General features: G+C 40.4%; 1 protein-coding gene across 6 annotated transcripts in view; it reads left to right on the forward strand.

Annotated features, from left to right (window-relative positions):
- Positions 1-13,069: 13,069 nt before the first annotated feature.
- TLL1 (tolloid like 1) overlaps positions 13,070-15,996 on the forward strand; it is a 215,085-nt gene continuing 212,158 nt past the window's right edge. For 2 of the 6 annotated variants that reach the window (XM_027599788.2, XM_035726295.1), the window contains exon 1: positions 13,336-14,263. In XM_027599788.2, coding sequence (XP_027455589.1) covers positions 14,095-14,263 — 169 coding nt within the window. In that variant the 5' untranslated portion in view covers positions 13,336-14,094. Of the gene's footprint in view, positions 13,303-13,334; positions 14,264-15,996 lie in introns of those variants that run through there. The other 4 variants (XM_035726294.1, XM_027599787.2, XM_027599785.2 and 1 more) reach the window with 4 other exon arrangements.

The following is a 15,996-nucleotide window of genomic DNA, read 5'->3' on the forward strand; positions in this document are numbered from 1 at the left end:
ATGTTTTAAAAATTAATAAAAAAATTTGCCTGTATGTCACCTTATCCCATATATTTGTTTAGTGAATTATACTGGTTGATTAATTGAAATTACATTTGCAAAAACTACTAATGAAAAAAAATTGAAACTAGCCCTTTATTGACAGATATAATGGAGGAAAAAATCATGTAAATCCCTATTTTTTTCTTATAGTATTCTTTAGTTTAAAGATGAATTTATGACATACAGATTTGTCCAATCATTGTTGTACACCTGAAACTAATGTAACATTGTGTGCCAATTATACTTCAATTTAAAAAAAAAAATTTATAAGAATTTTAGGAAGCTAGATCTATAAAAATAGTTTTAGGACTATTTAGACTAAATTCCCTATCTAAAAAAGGAAGAGAGAAAGAAAACATGATCAGAACAAACAAGTTATAATATGGCCAAATTTAATCCATTAATTGTGTTCCCTATTAATTGACAAATAAGAAAATATTTTATCATTATGAGTAGAACTGATCCAATGGAATCTTTAGGACATAATGAGAATCACTCTCACACTCAAATCTCAGAAAAATTACATTTGCAGTAATAACTATGTACATATACATATCTAATTTAGGGTTCTGTAACCATAGTTCAACATTATACATATTATATATGTATGTGAGCACAATATATTGCTGTGAATAAGTACTTATAGGCATATTTCTCAAAAAATGACCCTGGAACAGAAGTCTTAAGAGATTGTCAAAAAAAGTTTGAGATTATCAACAACAAAGATGACTCCCTAATCATGCTAAGTGAAAAAAGCCAATCTAAAAAGTTTATACTATATTGTTCCATTTCTAGAAAACTCTAGAAAATGCAGACAAGCCTGGTGGAGAAGCCCAGAAAAGTGGGAAAAGGAAGGAATACAAAGAACATGAGGGAACTTTGGGTGGTGATCCATATACTTACAATCTTGATGGTAGTGATGGTTTCATGGGTGTGTGCATATGTCAAAATGTATCAAACTGTACATTTAAGATATGTATACTTTATTTTCTCTCAATTATATCTTGGGATTCAGTTAAATTAAATACATTAACTTAGTCTGGGGGTATGAAGTATTTTATAAAATAAATAAAATATAACATAGATTATTCATAAAATGTATTTCCAAGAAAGTATTTATTTGATCAAAAACCTTACCTGTTTTTCAGGAAGAATTTTAGATTGAACTCATGTTTCTTGAAACATCCTTATCTGTTATAGCATTAAAAAGGTATGGAGTGTTCTAATTTTTTAAGTGTGGATAAATTTTATAATTCCCATAGCAACTATAGTCCTGAAAAACTGAAAAACCATATATAAATGTTTAGGTGTAAAACCCATTTTAACTGTATTAGTTATACTGAATGTCCTTATGTAAACGATGTATTAATATGTTTACCGTTATCAGTAATAGAAAGTTATAATACAGAAAGTTATAGAATATATGTGAAATTTGGGAAGAAATATAAGAGTATTACCCAAGGTAAGATCAAAGAAATAGTATTATTCATCTTTATATAACAGATTAAGTAAAGGCTAAAATAAGGCTGAGGAAGAAGAACAGAATTTATATGGCATCAAAGGAAGCTGAAAGGTGCTTGCTTGTTCCTTTTTCATTCTCTCTCATATTCCCTATTAATGTCCAACAACCCTATAAACATTCTTCCCTTATTTCCTAAAGCGAAAGTGATCACCTTTCAGAGAACATCTGTAATTTTTCAGTTGTTCATCATATAAGGTACTTACCACATTCTATCAAGTTATACCTGTCCTTCATCCTATTAGATTGTACATTCAGAGTGGCAACCATGTGTCATTCATCCTTCTGTGCCTACACTATACTCTTAATAAATACATTTGACCTCAAACAACTATGTGTCATTATAAAAGTTATTAGTTACCACAACTAAACTTTTTAGAATGAGCAGCATGCTGGTACACTCTGTGCTTTGAGAATTAAGGCCATGATATATTCTCATTCATACCTCATATACTCGTTTGTGCATTTATGTTATACATGGAAATGCACTTACTGGGCACCTGGGTGGCTCAGGCATTAAGCATCTGCCTTTGGCTCAGGTCATGATCTCAGGCTCCTGGGATTGAGCCCCACGTCAGGCTCCCTGCTCCACAAGAAGCCTGCTTCTCCCTCTGCCACTCCCCCTGCTTGTGTTCCCTCTCTCACTGTGTCTCTCTCTGTCAAATAAATAAATTAAATCTAAAAAAAAAAAAAAAGGAAATGCACTTACTTATTTGATATCTTAATTTCAGGCAATAATACTATGCTTTATAGGATTAATTAAAATATGGTATAATTATATACTCCATAAACATATAATTTGCAAAAACTTACTGAAAAACAAATAGCAAATAGCTGTCCACTTTAAATTATTTGTAATATATAGAAAAGGCACATTATTTTTTTTCCTTTGGTACTCGGCTTATATTGTTACTGGACTTTTCACCATTTTCCCTTTCATTTGCATACATTTTAATTTTTTTCAGTGTAGTATTTGAAGGTACTTTAATGACTGCAATGTAATTTCTAGAAAACCTGAGGAAAAATTTCTTAAGGTACATATTTTTAAATATTTTCACTCCCTCCAACCTGAATCAATGCTGTGATCTGAAAAAAGAAAAGAATATTCTACGAGACTTGGCTGAAGTTCTTTTCTGTCTTTCTCTGTGGTTCCTATAGGGACTCAGACTAGGCGAGGAAATTTATGTTGGCTGACAACTTCTGGTTCTCACTAGAGGTCGCAGGATGTCAAAAAACTAACCGGCAACAAGAACACAGTTGCCAAAGGTAGTCTCCACAAAGCATCCTCTTTGTACAGTCCAGGCAATGCCTCAGACAGTGAGCCAATTAGAACACGAGACTTGAAAACACATTAAGGTTAATTAGCGTCCACCTCCTGCACTGTTTTTGTCTTTGAAACTAAGAGCTTCAATGCTACGTGGCCTTTAAAGACCTAGAAGAATTGGATCTGAAGGATTGGTATAACACTCCCCAGAGTAAATGCTTCAATATAGTTCAGGTCAGTTGATGACCAGGGTTATGAGTCTATTTTCTCTCATTTGTGAAGTGATATACATATTTAATTAGTATCACAATGAATATTATATATTCAACTCTCACAAAAATCATTATTTCTTTAAAAGTTTTAATTAATCACATTGCTAGAAAAAGAGGTAATATTGTCCTATCTCTTTCTTAGCACACGTTAGTAGGTTTTACATGCAAATATTCCTCTGTCAATTTCAATTGTCAGGTTTTATTATAACAGCACTTTCAATATTCAAGCTCTGATATGGTTCTCATACTTTTGATTTGTCTGCCCATCACAGTAACTAGAACTTTAACAAATCAAAACAATGATTAAAATATATCCAAAAATCTCTCACAATTGTGGTGCAAAAGTACCAATTATAAATCCTCAGGAGAACTTTTAAATGGAGCAATCATTCTGAAAACTTCTCCTGAAATGAGTGACATAGTTAAAGGATTAGTCTTATGGAAAAATATGACAATTGGGGAAAAAATAGATTTCATCTTTGAGGGAAATTCAAAAGCCACAGGAACTCTTACAGATCAAAAAAGTTGTCCTCACTTCAGCATATAGTATTTGATGTGTGAGAGAAGAAACAACTAATTCTGCAATAAAATAAGTTCTTTTGAGCTAAATTAAAATTTATCATCACTTTATTCACTTTGATGTTTATTATTTGGGGAAATTATTAAAAATAACTCAGATACTGAGATCAAAGCAGTAAATATTGATTTAGTTAGGAGGAAGTTAGTTTTGGGGGGTGAGAAGAACACAAGTTAGTAACTTGTCTACTCTGATGTTTTTTGTATAGTGAAGATCACTAGCTGGCCCTCTGTTTTTATGAAAAGCTTCTTGTTTCATGATAATTTTATTCTTTGGTAGCATGGCATGTGAACTGTGGCATTTATATGTTGGGTTATTATAATAAAAATGGCTAATAAAAAGTCCTACTACATATTGAATTAATTGCTCTACTAATTTCTTTCCTGTTTTACTAGTAATTAAAAGCAAACAGCTTTAGGTTCTTTGCATGTGGTCTGATGATTTCAAAAGTGTAAGTCATAAACTTTGCACTGATTTTAAAGCCAAACACATGACAATTTCCATTTCTCACAGCAATTGTTATTATAGAGGAAGAAAACAAAGGAGAACCAACTCATTTTTATAAGTTATCTAGAAATGTTTAAATCTTTTGTTATTCTTTTTTGGAATTACTAAAGTGTTTTATTTTAAAAGGGGGCTGTATTTAGAAATTGGTCTAGCAATATGATTTAATTGCTTTTTATGTCAATGTTGGAACCCATATGAACGAGCAGACTTTTTCAGTCTTTCTGAAGAGAAAAAAAGGGATAGCAACCCAGTCTGTCTCTGTTACAACCAGAATACTTAATAGTGAGGAGTGTGATACTAAGCACAGCCTTACAAGTGAACTGTGACCTCCACTCACAGATGGTGGTGTTTTTTAGAGGAGTGGTAATAATTTGGAAAGCACTGGGTATAATCTCCTATCTAATACATGCTAACTAAAGTAGAAAACGGAGGAAATTATCCGGAAATGTCAGCACTTTCCCTCTAGCAAAAAATTAAAGCACCACACCCATTTTCCTCTGAAATAGCTAGATAATTGAGGATGAGGGGTGCTTTCAAAACCTTGTCTGAGTAATTAGCTTTTGATAACCCAGCTCTCCTGTGTACCCTGGCAAAAGTAATGTGGATATTCTAGTGCTCTACTGACCTGTGAGACAATCGGAATCCACTGTTCAGACAGTTGGTATCCCTGCCCTGGTTGTGCTCCCTTCTGTTGACAAGATTTTTTTTTTTTTCTTTTGGGTGTCAGACACAGGGTAAATCTGAATGAAAACTTTCCCCAGGAAGTGAGGAAGAGAAATAACATGAAGGAAATTGTCCCTTCTGAATCCTGAAGGGACGCTGTTCCCCACTGCAGCATCTCAGGATTTTTAGAGTTGGTGTTGCCAACCTTGAACAAACCATGCTCACCTATTTTAGGGACCATTAGTTAATGTTGTGAAAGTGCTCTGAAGATGCAAAGCAATACATAGATAAATAAACACACCTCAGATGCTTCATATTGATTGGAAGTTGGTTTTACAGTGCAAAACCACTACTTTAGTGGTTGGAAAAGTGACGTAAAGTGAGTTATAATGCCTGAGATGAAGGGCCAGGTCATTAATTATTGCCACCTGAAAGCTCAGTGCAGCTTACAGAATAAATCTGGCCTGGCCCCGAAATCAGACCCAGAGCATAAAGGAGAGTTTAGAAATACAGAAAAACTAGTGTGCAACTGCAGCTGCCTATGATGAACAGAGTTAAATAAGTTATAAAATAACCTGGTGATTTTACAATGCATCATAAAAACTGAAGTCATTCACATTGTAAATATATACCAACCAGTTACCCAGCAACTTATTCTAGAGGGTGGTAGACAATGTCAGCTTTTTCAAGTTGACTCAGTTTTGGCGTACTATGTTCTTATTTGCTAATTACCGAAAGGGGTTTGTTTTGATAAATACAGGCTGCCAGAAATTTAAGAAGGTAAATTAATAAAGTTAGTTATGGGATATAACTGCTGTTCGGACATTTAGTTGTTTCCAGGTAGGGAATGGAAAGGAGAGACGAAAACCTGAAGTAAACAAGTCCTGTGCTGAGGAAAGGCATTCTCCTCTTTTGGTCTCCCTTCAGATTCTCTTTCTAGCTGTGACGGAAAATCTTGTTTTCCCCAACCATTCTATAAATGCTACAAGCCTCCTTTCTGAGTCTCTGATCTGATTATTGATGCTCTCATGGATAGTTGTTAGTTGTGGGCAGGAGAAGAGGCAAGGACTTCCTAGCCCCTGAGCTACTCTGAAATGCCAGGCTCCATGCTAAGTGATTTATGTACCTGGTGTGTGCATGTTGCAAGATAACCTTATGAAATAAGCATTTTATTTTAAAGGTGAGAAAAATCGAGCTGAGAAAGAATAAGTGTTCAAAGACATCTAATAAGTAGAGCAAGGATTCAAAGACATTTTCTGATTCCAAATGTTGCATTTGTATTAAATATATAGATTTTTAAAATTAATCTTCACTCTTATTCTAGTATTAAATGTTTCCAGTGATGGAATATTAGAATATTACTTAGATTGTTGTAATAAACTCAGTTCTATTTTTGTCATTTAAAAAATTACCTTGCACTCATACATGCAAAATATGTATCTTCTGGGGTTCATGCCCAGAAAATACAGGCCTCTGTCACGGAAAAGATGTGCGTGGAAAGGCATGGCCTCAAGTTGGCATGACTTGAATGCAAGGCAGAGTAGAGGTGCTTCTGTCTAGAATATAATCTGGGGAGTCAGGAGGGATACAATGCAAAATGAGGCTTCACCAGGGGCTTGAAGAAAGGCTGGGGGCTTTAGCTGGGGCCAGAGGCTCTTGGCTACTGTCACACATGCGGTTCTCCCTGCCCATCACTGGTTGTCAGGATTAGCAGAACTGTAGGCCCCCAAAGAGCAGACAGCTGAAGGAGCCCAGTGGAGGGTCAGAGGTTAGTAGGTGACAGTACTGTGTTCATGAACGACGCACTCATTCTCTTATCCCTTATCTTTAAAATAGCATAAGATCAGAGGATCCTTGACTTGGATCAAGGCTCTTATGAAGTTTGGGCATTTCTTTCTCACAAGAAGCTGGTTCTACTTAATTATTTTATTTTTAAATTAAGTTATTCTCATTGCATTGGAAGTATATGGTATGTCCTACTGAAGACTTCAGTGCCTATTTTTTAATATTCGTGAGGAGAGTAGAATGAAATGAAGTACACATTTTATTTGATAGGGAAAGTAATAGGTAGGAAAAATTGGGAGACTCACCTCCTGTTCATAATATGAAAATAAGAAACTAAGGGGACAGATAGTGGCCAGGTGAGGAGCATTCTAGATTCTGGTCACAGGTGTATATTATTGGGGAATTTATAAGCAACACCAGCAATGTCACCTACATCTTTACTTCAATTTGATATGTTTTGTATTAGTGGGATTTTTCAAATAAACTGTTCTAGCTTTATTTATTTGTACACTGGTGTGTGTGTATGTGTGTGTGTGTGTGTGTGAGAGAGAGAGAGAGAGAGAGAGAGAGAATTTCTTGCCTAATAGTGGAAAAGCTCACAGCATACAAATTTTTCCCATAGATCACTAGAAGAATGCCAATTAATAATAATAACCACCTTTTGGGCGCCTGGGTGGCTCAGTTGGTTAAGCGACTGCCTTCGGCTCAGGTCATGATCCTGGAGTCCCGGGATCGAGTCCCACATCGGGCTCCCTGCTCAGCAGGGAGTCTGCTTCTCCCTCTGACTCTCCCCCTTCTCATGCTCTTTATCATTCTCTCTCTCTCAATAAATAAATAAAAAAACCTTAAAAAAATAAATACTAGGAAAAGAAATACTCTTTAAAAATAATAATAATAACCACTTTTTAAAATATGCTTACACCTACTAAAAAGGACACTGCATGCATAATCTTACTTAATTCTTATTTCAACCCTATGAGGTATTTTATTCTTGTTTCAAAAATCAGGAGAGTAAAACTAGGGAAGTAATTTTTCTCAGAAGCAAAACAGCTACTAAATGACAAAGTCAGACTTTTTCTGCTAATGAAACCTATGCTCTTAACCAGTCTGTCCCTTGCCTCTCTCCAGCCTTGAACGAGTTAGGCTACCTTAGAGTTATACCATTTAGTTCAAAGTGAAGGAGGAGAAGGCTCTCTTCAAATAATATATTTAGAGGGGCTGGAAATAGTTTGACTTTTAAGAACTCACTTAAGATGATAATAATAGCAAACACATATCAAAAATGCACTACATATAGGAACTGTAAAGTGCACCACATATATTAACCAACTTAATCCTTGTAACAACTCTATGAAATGTTATTACCCTTAAGATTATCCCTGTTTTATGGATGAAGAAAGTGAGGGCAGACGAGGGTTAAAAAGTGGGTTCAAAATTACCATTACCAAGCTAGTAAGCAGAGTGCTGGAATTTTGATTGGGGGATGATTTCTGAGCTCCATACTTTTGTGCCTCTCTAGCTAGGTGTTCAGGGGAAAACAGTGAGGATTCAGTGTAGGCCTAGAGGTCACACAATTGAATATCTGTTGGCGGACTCGAACTTAGCGTCCCATCAGGTGAGAAATGAGATGACTTTCTTCTTATTTTATCCATGCCCTACCATTTCCCTTGGCAAGCTGATGCCTGAATGAAGACTACAATCATTTCCAGATGTCATTAGGCAATAATACATGGTTTCTGAACAAACAAGTCAGTGGCTCTTCTTGAGACTTAAACAGCAAATCATACTTAAACAAGCGAACTAACCAAAAGTGCTAACGGTAAATACATGCAGCTCTTGTGTCCAAACATAGCCTTTCCGCCTTGCGCTACTGGAAATGAGAATGAGTGATAAGTAAAGCAAGAGAAAGAATAGACTGAGGTTTGGTGTGTGGAAGGGGCAAAAAGGTTGTTGTCCACAGACAGTGTGAGGTTTTAAGGGGACTTAGGAATTAAATTAGATCAGTGTTTACCAAACATCAGTTAACCTTCACATGCCACCTTTATTATCGACTTAATTTCATAAAGCAACTAACTTGTTTTTTTTAATCTAAGTGGCATGAGAAACATGCAATTGCAAATTTGTTAATTAATTTTTTATAACATATATGGATATATAATATACACACATATGTAACTATTCTTTTTTCTTTTTTTTAGAAGTTTATCACTATGTTACCTAAAATGATCTCATGTGGTATCAGGGTTTTACCACACCCTGGGACACTGACAAGAATTAAGAGATGCTATGTTGATTTGCTCAGGGCTGAGAGAGAGAGAGACCCTAAGAGGAAAGAAGGTAAGATACAACATAAGTGTGCTGTAGACGGTCACATAAGAATGGGGTGAAAGGGGGCGCTTGGGTGGCTCAGTTGTTAAGCATCTGCCTTTGGCTCAGGTCATGATCCCAGAGTCCTGGGATCGAGTTCCGCATCGGGCTCTACGCTCCTTGGAAGCATGCTTCTCCCTCTGCCTCTCTCTCTCTCTCTCTCTCTGTGTCTCTCATGAATAAATAAATAAAATCTTAAAAAAAAGAATGGGGTGAAAGGGAGAGTTAAAAGGTCTGGAGTAGCTAAAAGCCATAAAAACAAAGAGGATCTCCATCCCCCACACTGAGGATATGCTAGAGAAGAAGGTAGTACTGCAAACTAGCAAGTACCAAGGGATAGCCAGAGACTCCTAGGGCAGTGGGCTCTACTCAGACCAGAATCCACTGCAGGAGGAAGGTTCTTTATTTTATTTTATTTTTCTTCATTTCCTGGGGGAGGTGTATGTCTTTTTCTTAACAAACAAACACCTTCTGTAACACTTGTGAAGCATTATTGTGAAGCAAATACTGCTTTCTGTTCACTTTTTCATTCTGTCTCTCAAACTATATTTGTTACTAGGAAACAGCAATAAAGACAGATTTTGATTGAATGTAGTGTCATCCTAATTATCAAGAGTTGGAAGCATCCTGCCATAGTGACATACGAAATAATGTGATATCAAAAAATCATAGAATGTGAGATTTAAAAATGTGGAAGTCAGAGGCCATTTAGGTCCAGAGAATCATCTTCTCATTTAAAAATATTTAACTGAGATGCATATAATTTAATTCAAAAGAACAGTAGCATTAGTACAAAGCAGGATTTTTTTAAGCCTTGAAATAATAGTTTGAACCATATGAAATTGCTAGTATTTGCTGTTTTTAATCTGCTGATAAGGCAATTTCATAGAAGTCAGTCTCTCTGTATATACTATTTGGTTAACAGGTCAAGAGTTTTTACTTCAGACAAGGGGAGTAAGACCGAGAGAGAGGGAAACACATTTTATTCCATTCTCATCTGAATTATCTTTTTTATTTTAGTTTTTATTTTATTTTTTAAAGATTTTATTTATTTATTCATGAGAGACAGAGAGAGAGAGAGAAGCAGAGGGAGAAGCAGGCTCCCAAGGAGCAGGGAGCCCGATGCGGGACTCAATCCCAGGACCCTGGGATCATGACCTGAGCCGAAGGCAGACGCTTAACCATCTGAGCCACCCAGGCGCCCTGAATTATCTGTTTTCAAACAAGGGACATGAGAAGGGTATATTCACGTATTACTTGGTTTCATAACAAAAAACAATAATAACTAGCTTTTCACAAAATGGCTCGATAAGAAAATAGACTTTTTTAAAAAAGATTTGTTTATTTAAAAGTGGGGCACCTGGGTGGCTCAGTTGGTTAGGCGTCTGCCTTTGGTTCAGGTCCTGGGATCAAGCCCCTCATCTGGCTCCCTGCTCAGTAGGGAGCCTGCTTCTCCCTCTGCCCCTCCGCCTGCTTGTGCTCCTGCATGCGCGCTCTCTCTCTCAAACAAATAAATAAATCTGTTTTTATTTATTTGAGAGAGAGAGAGCATGAGTAGGAGTGGCAGAGGGAGTGGGAGAGGGAGAGAGTGGGAGAGAGGGAGAGAAGGGTAGGGGCAGATGGAGGGGGGGGAGAGCATGGGAGAAGGGCAGAGGGAGAGAGAGGGAGAGAGCATGGGGGAGGGAGGTGGGAGAGGGAGAGATCCCAGGGTGGGGGGGAAGGGACAGAGGGAGAGGGAGAAGGAGAGGGAGAGAGAATCTCAAGCTGACTCTGCCTGAGTGCGGAGTTAGACCCCGGGCTCCAGCTCAGGACCCTGAGATCCTGACCTGAGCCAAAACCAAGAGTCAGACACTTAACCACTACGCCACGTAGGTGCCCGCAAAATACACATTTCTAATTCACATTATCCACAGGGCAAGTTTATTTTAATTACTGTGATAGCAAACAGTATATACCAATTGGCATAGAGTTACCTCTTGCTTCAGCTCTCTTGGGTGGCTTTATTCCCTAAGGTTGCTGGCGGCTGATGGGGTCCTGCTGCAGGTGGTGATGGTGGTCAGGGGCATTTGCCAGCTAGAAGCCAAAGTTACTTCAGTACATGTCTTACTAACGGAATCAATCACCTCTTTTTATCTTCCTGAGGAGATTGTATTCACATACTGCACATGTTTGTGGCTATATTCTGACTGAGCATTCAACTCTTTTCTCACATGCATATTCTTATTATCTGTTTTCTTCAAGTTCTTGCAAATTTATGTTTTTTTAATGGACAGGGCAAAATCTTTTGTTAGTTTGCAATCATAGCAACTATAGTAATAAAATTTAAAAAGTAGTTATTTTATTACTGTAGAGTTAGATTTAATAAATATTTTAAAGTAATATAATTAAATCAGGGATTGAGGCCTAGGATATTGTGGTGTAAATAACTATTCTCCACAGCTATTTTAGCCATAAAGAAACATTTCTATATTTTGGTTTGAGGTTTTACTATGTCAGTCATTCTAAATGTAGAATGTAAATTTATAAAATTGTGAAACTAAGCAATGATAAATTCTGAAGGAATCCATAATAGGCATCATTATATAATGAGGCAGATGTCCCTATATGTTACTTTTTTTTTCAGGAAAAATGAATGAACATACTAATTCCTGCAAAGTAAGTGATATTTTAGGTAATCTCCAGGTACAAACTCTTGCCAACTTACCTATGGTAAAATAACCTAAGGAGATATTTGCAGTATGTAGATTAACAAGGGACATTTTCAAGGTTTGGGGATAGCAAGCAGGGACAGTTTCAGCAGCTCAAGAGCAAGGATCCTCTAAAGGAAAGTTGCATTTTCTGGGCTTTCAGATGGGCTAAGCACAATACATTCTTGTTTGGCCCTGCACAAGAGCAACACCATTATTAATTATGCAAACCTTTTTTTGGATGGGTAAAAGAATTTGAGAATGACTCAGCAAGAGATTTCAAAACCAAATACCTCTACCTACTTATTGAACATGTTCTTTTCAGATCTGCTCTCTGTTCTGTGACCTGGGGTTAAAAGTTTGAGATCTACAGAAGGAAGTCTCCATTACTGCATTGGCCTCTGAGAAAGCCCCAGTTTTGCCAGGAATATCAAATCAGTTCTACCTAGTCCTCCCATCCTTTTAGTCTTAGTTTAAGAGGGAAATAGATGATACTTCTTCAAGTTTAGCCTCCAATTTTTCTTTAACAACCATAAAACCTGGTCAAATCCCCTAACCTAACTGGGTTTACCTGTCAAAAGTATGTGTGTGGGTGGGAGGGTAGTTACTTTCACATTTTCCTCTAGATAACACTGTATATTGATGGCAACTTGGAAAAGGGGGACATTTAAATGTTAAATAAAGATGTAAAGGCAACAGAAGATTTTTTACAAGTCCTTGCTAAAGTGACAGTTCAAGATTTAGTTGGAAAAGGCAAGGCTCCCAATCACCAGTCTGGGGGAGGAGAAGTCCTCTCACCTATTTTGGAAACTACTTGCAGATGTGGGGAAACCACTGAATTGCTCACAACAGGGGTTTTGCAGAGATTTCCTCTGATTTTTTTTTCCTCCCCAATTTCCCACAACCTGTGTTTGTCTTGCGTCTGCTAGGCTGACATGTGGTTTACCTCGCTGATCCTGCTGCCAGGTTTTACACACTCTCCTCAGAAGTAAAACAACTGAAGCCGAAGGATACTGAGCAACTCCGGGTATGGGCGCCAGAACTGTCACAGAAAATTTGCTTCCCGAGTATTCCTTCCAACTTCCCTTCCTGCGCCCACGTGAGCCATAGCGCCAGCCCATCAGCAAGGTCTTAGCGTTTCCTGCTGCTGCAATCTGTAACTTGATTTTGGATTTTTTTTTTTTTAATTGCAGTTCTGGGGATCTTAGTTCTTAGCAAAACTTTGTTGGTTGGGGGACTTTTAAAGCAGTCTTCTTCCTTGCCCAAGTCGCGAAGGCTCAGACACTTTTCCTCCATTCCCGGGCTGCACTAAGGTTAAACCGCAGCAAAGGAAAGAAACACACACCCGCTGTTTATTTGGGGGGGGGGAGGGGAAGTAGAGGTTTGCAGCTAAGTTATCACGATCCTTCGCGCCACCCCCGGTCTGGCACTCTTGGCTGACACGTACATCATCTATTAATTGCTGTTCGCGGACGCAGATACATAATATATTCATTTTTATCTTTAGTAAAATATAAATGGATTGTCAGAGCGCTCGTGTCTGTTTGTTTGTACAAGGCTATCAAAAGAAGTCAGAGAGGAGGCTGTGGCCCGGATCCTGACCCTGATTGTATGAATAAGTAAGCAGGATGCAAGTGATTGGGTTAGATGCTGCGAAGATTTTTTTTTTTTTTTTTTCAAGTTAGGAAGAGGGTAAAAAGACAGCCTGGGTGGGGGGGCGGGGGAGGCAAACGGTGTATCCCCAAATCCTCACACTTTTGCTCTTTTCAGTCAGTTGCTTTGCTGGCTTCTGCAGGCTTTTAAGGTCTCGCGGCGTAGAAATGCCTGCCCCCCACCCCCTTCCTCGGTCTCCCCTTTCAGTTCAGATGTGCTGATGTGCAGACCGGATTCATCTTCCCCGAGCGACGGCGGCGGCGGCGGCGGGCTCAGGCGGCGGCGGCGGCGGCAGCTCGCGCTCTACGGCGGGGTCCTGGCAGCGGCGGGGGCGCGGCGCGGGAGCCCGAGCTTCGGTGGCAGCTGAGCCCGCGGGGCGCCGCTCGTCCAGCCGCGGCCGCGGGAAGTTCGGCGGCCAGAAGGACGACCTGGCAGGCAGCGAGCGCCCGCTCCGCCAGAGCAGAGTTTGCCCGCAGCTGCCCCTCCCCGTCTCCGGGAGCCGAGCTCCTTACCTGCCCTCCGCCCACCCGCAGGCCCCTAGCCAACTTCTCCCTGCAACTGGGGGTAACAGGCACTTCTTGCCCTCTCTACTGTCCCGACGGCATCCGTATGTCTCCGGACACCTGAACACCCCAGTGTCGCCGAGGAGCCTCCCGGTAGGGAGAGGAGCACCGGTTCCCCTCGCACCGCACATCAGCGCGGACCGCGGACGCCTCACCTCCCGGTCCCGTCCCTTCCTTTTCCTCCAGGGGAGGAGGATGGGGTTGCAAAAGCTTCCCCCGAGGATGCTCGTGTGGCTGGTGGCCTCGGGGATTGTTTTCTACGGGGAGCTTTGGGTCTGCGCTGGCCTCGATTATGATTACACTTTTGATGGGAACGAAGAGGATAAAGCGGAGACGATAGATTACAAGGACCCTTGTAAAGCCGGTAAGTGCCTCTCCAGGTCGGGACGGTGGCGTGCGGGGGGCCGCCGCGCTGGATTTCCGAGGGGCGGTGGTGGGAGCTCACCTGTTTCCTTCCCTCTCTCGCCAGCCCCTCCGTCGCTCTGTCTCTTGCGCTCCTTTCCTTCCCCTCCCCACCCCCCAAGTGACAGTCGCCACGGCCCGAGTTGACTGGAGTTCTGTGCTAGTGGGATCGAATGCCAAGCTCCCGGCTCCCAGTTTGGGAAAAAAGTCCAGAGTTCGGATTCCCTTCCCCTCCCCCAGCAAAACGAAACAAGCCGTAAACACAGCTGGCCTGCCGAGGGTTTTAAATACCAGCCCTCAGCGGGCTATATGCATCTGGAGGGGACTACACCTCCTCTTTGTTCCAGGGTGTGGTTCCCCAGTGTTCGCCTGAGACCGAGTTGGTTAGAGTTCCCCAAAAGATGGGTGGGGATGGAATTGCTACCTCGGGACACCTTTGCTTCCTCTTTTGCCAGGGATTTCAAGTGTGGGATCCAGGCGAGAAGGGGATTGTGACGATCTTGGAAGCTCTCAAGCTAGATGGAATTTAAATGCATTTGCCCATTTAAAATAAACCTTAAAAAAAAAAAGTCCAAGTTGTTACCCCATTCAAACTTGCGCCTTCCTTCCTGTGTACACCCCGGGGAACTGCAGTTTGACCTGCACTGCCTGAAGCTCAGCTTCTCCTCGCGCGCCCCGGAGCGCCCCGGGTCCTTCCCCTCTCCCCAACGCGTCCAGCACCTCTGCGGGTCTCCCCTCCCGCTCCGGGCGGTGCTTCACTCCCACCGCCTCAGGTCGGAGCCGCACGTGCCGCGGCCGGCGACCACGTGAGCGCAGCGTTCCGGGACTCCCGGGGCGCTCCAGGTCCCTGACCCTGCGGAGTTGAGGTTGAGGTGACCGGAATTCATTGTGGACTCACGACTAACTTCGGGAGGAAGGTTACAAGGGTTGTTGGGGCCGGCTTCGTAGAGTTGTTTGTAGGCTGAAGGCACGTTCTGTCCCATCTCTAGAGGTGTGGGCTTTGGCGAAGCAAAGAGGAAGGGAGTGGGCAAAGTGCCCAAAGTACCTCTGCTTCTGCGGATTCTGTGCGGGCTTGGTCGGTATGTGACTGCGATTTCTTTCCTTTTCATAGCAAGGTAAACCTTATTCAACCTTTCTTGGTCCTGAAGGAAGGAGAAGTACACACAGTGAAGGAAAATGCTGGAAATTCCCTTGTTAATTTGTACTGTTGACACATTGCTCTGACAAGGAGCGTATGTGTGTTCTGTGCATGTTATCAGATCTTCGTTCGCGCTTACTGGAGATGGTTATTCAAAACTTGGAGTAGCTTAATAGAAACTTGTCAGTCTGGAACTCAGATTTCTGTTTTAATTCTGTTTTGTTTATAAGTTTCCTCCTACCACCTTTAACACTCAGTCTATCCCACCAGAAGTTTCTTGGGCCTTCCCTGATGGCTTGGGGAGCAAGACACCATTCTGCTATGATGGGTGACTAGTGGCTGGACAACCAGAATTCAATACCATACAACTCCCCAAACATACAAGTCCCCAATTTTATTGAGAAATTAATTTTGAATCATGTTTGCAACTGGGTGAAAATTGTGTACTTTCTTGTTTTAGATCATATAGAAATGAAGTGTTATTTCTAAAGATTATCTAGGAAAAACATCTATTCTGATGCTCTGATGTATGAAAGATTCGACCAGCTATTAATATG

This window comes from Zalophus californianus, chromosome 2 (assembly GCF_009762305.2).
Source record: "Zalophus californianus isolate mZalCal1 chromosome 2, mZalCal1.pri.v2, whole genome shotgun sequence".
Classification (NCBI taxonomy): Eukaryota; Metazoa; Chordata; class Mammalia; order Carnivora; family Otariidae; genus Zalophus; species Zalophus californianus.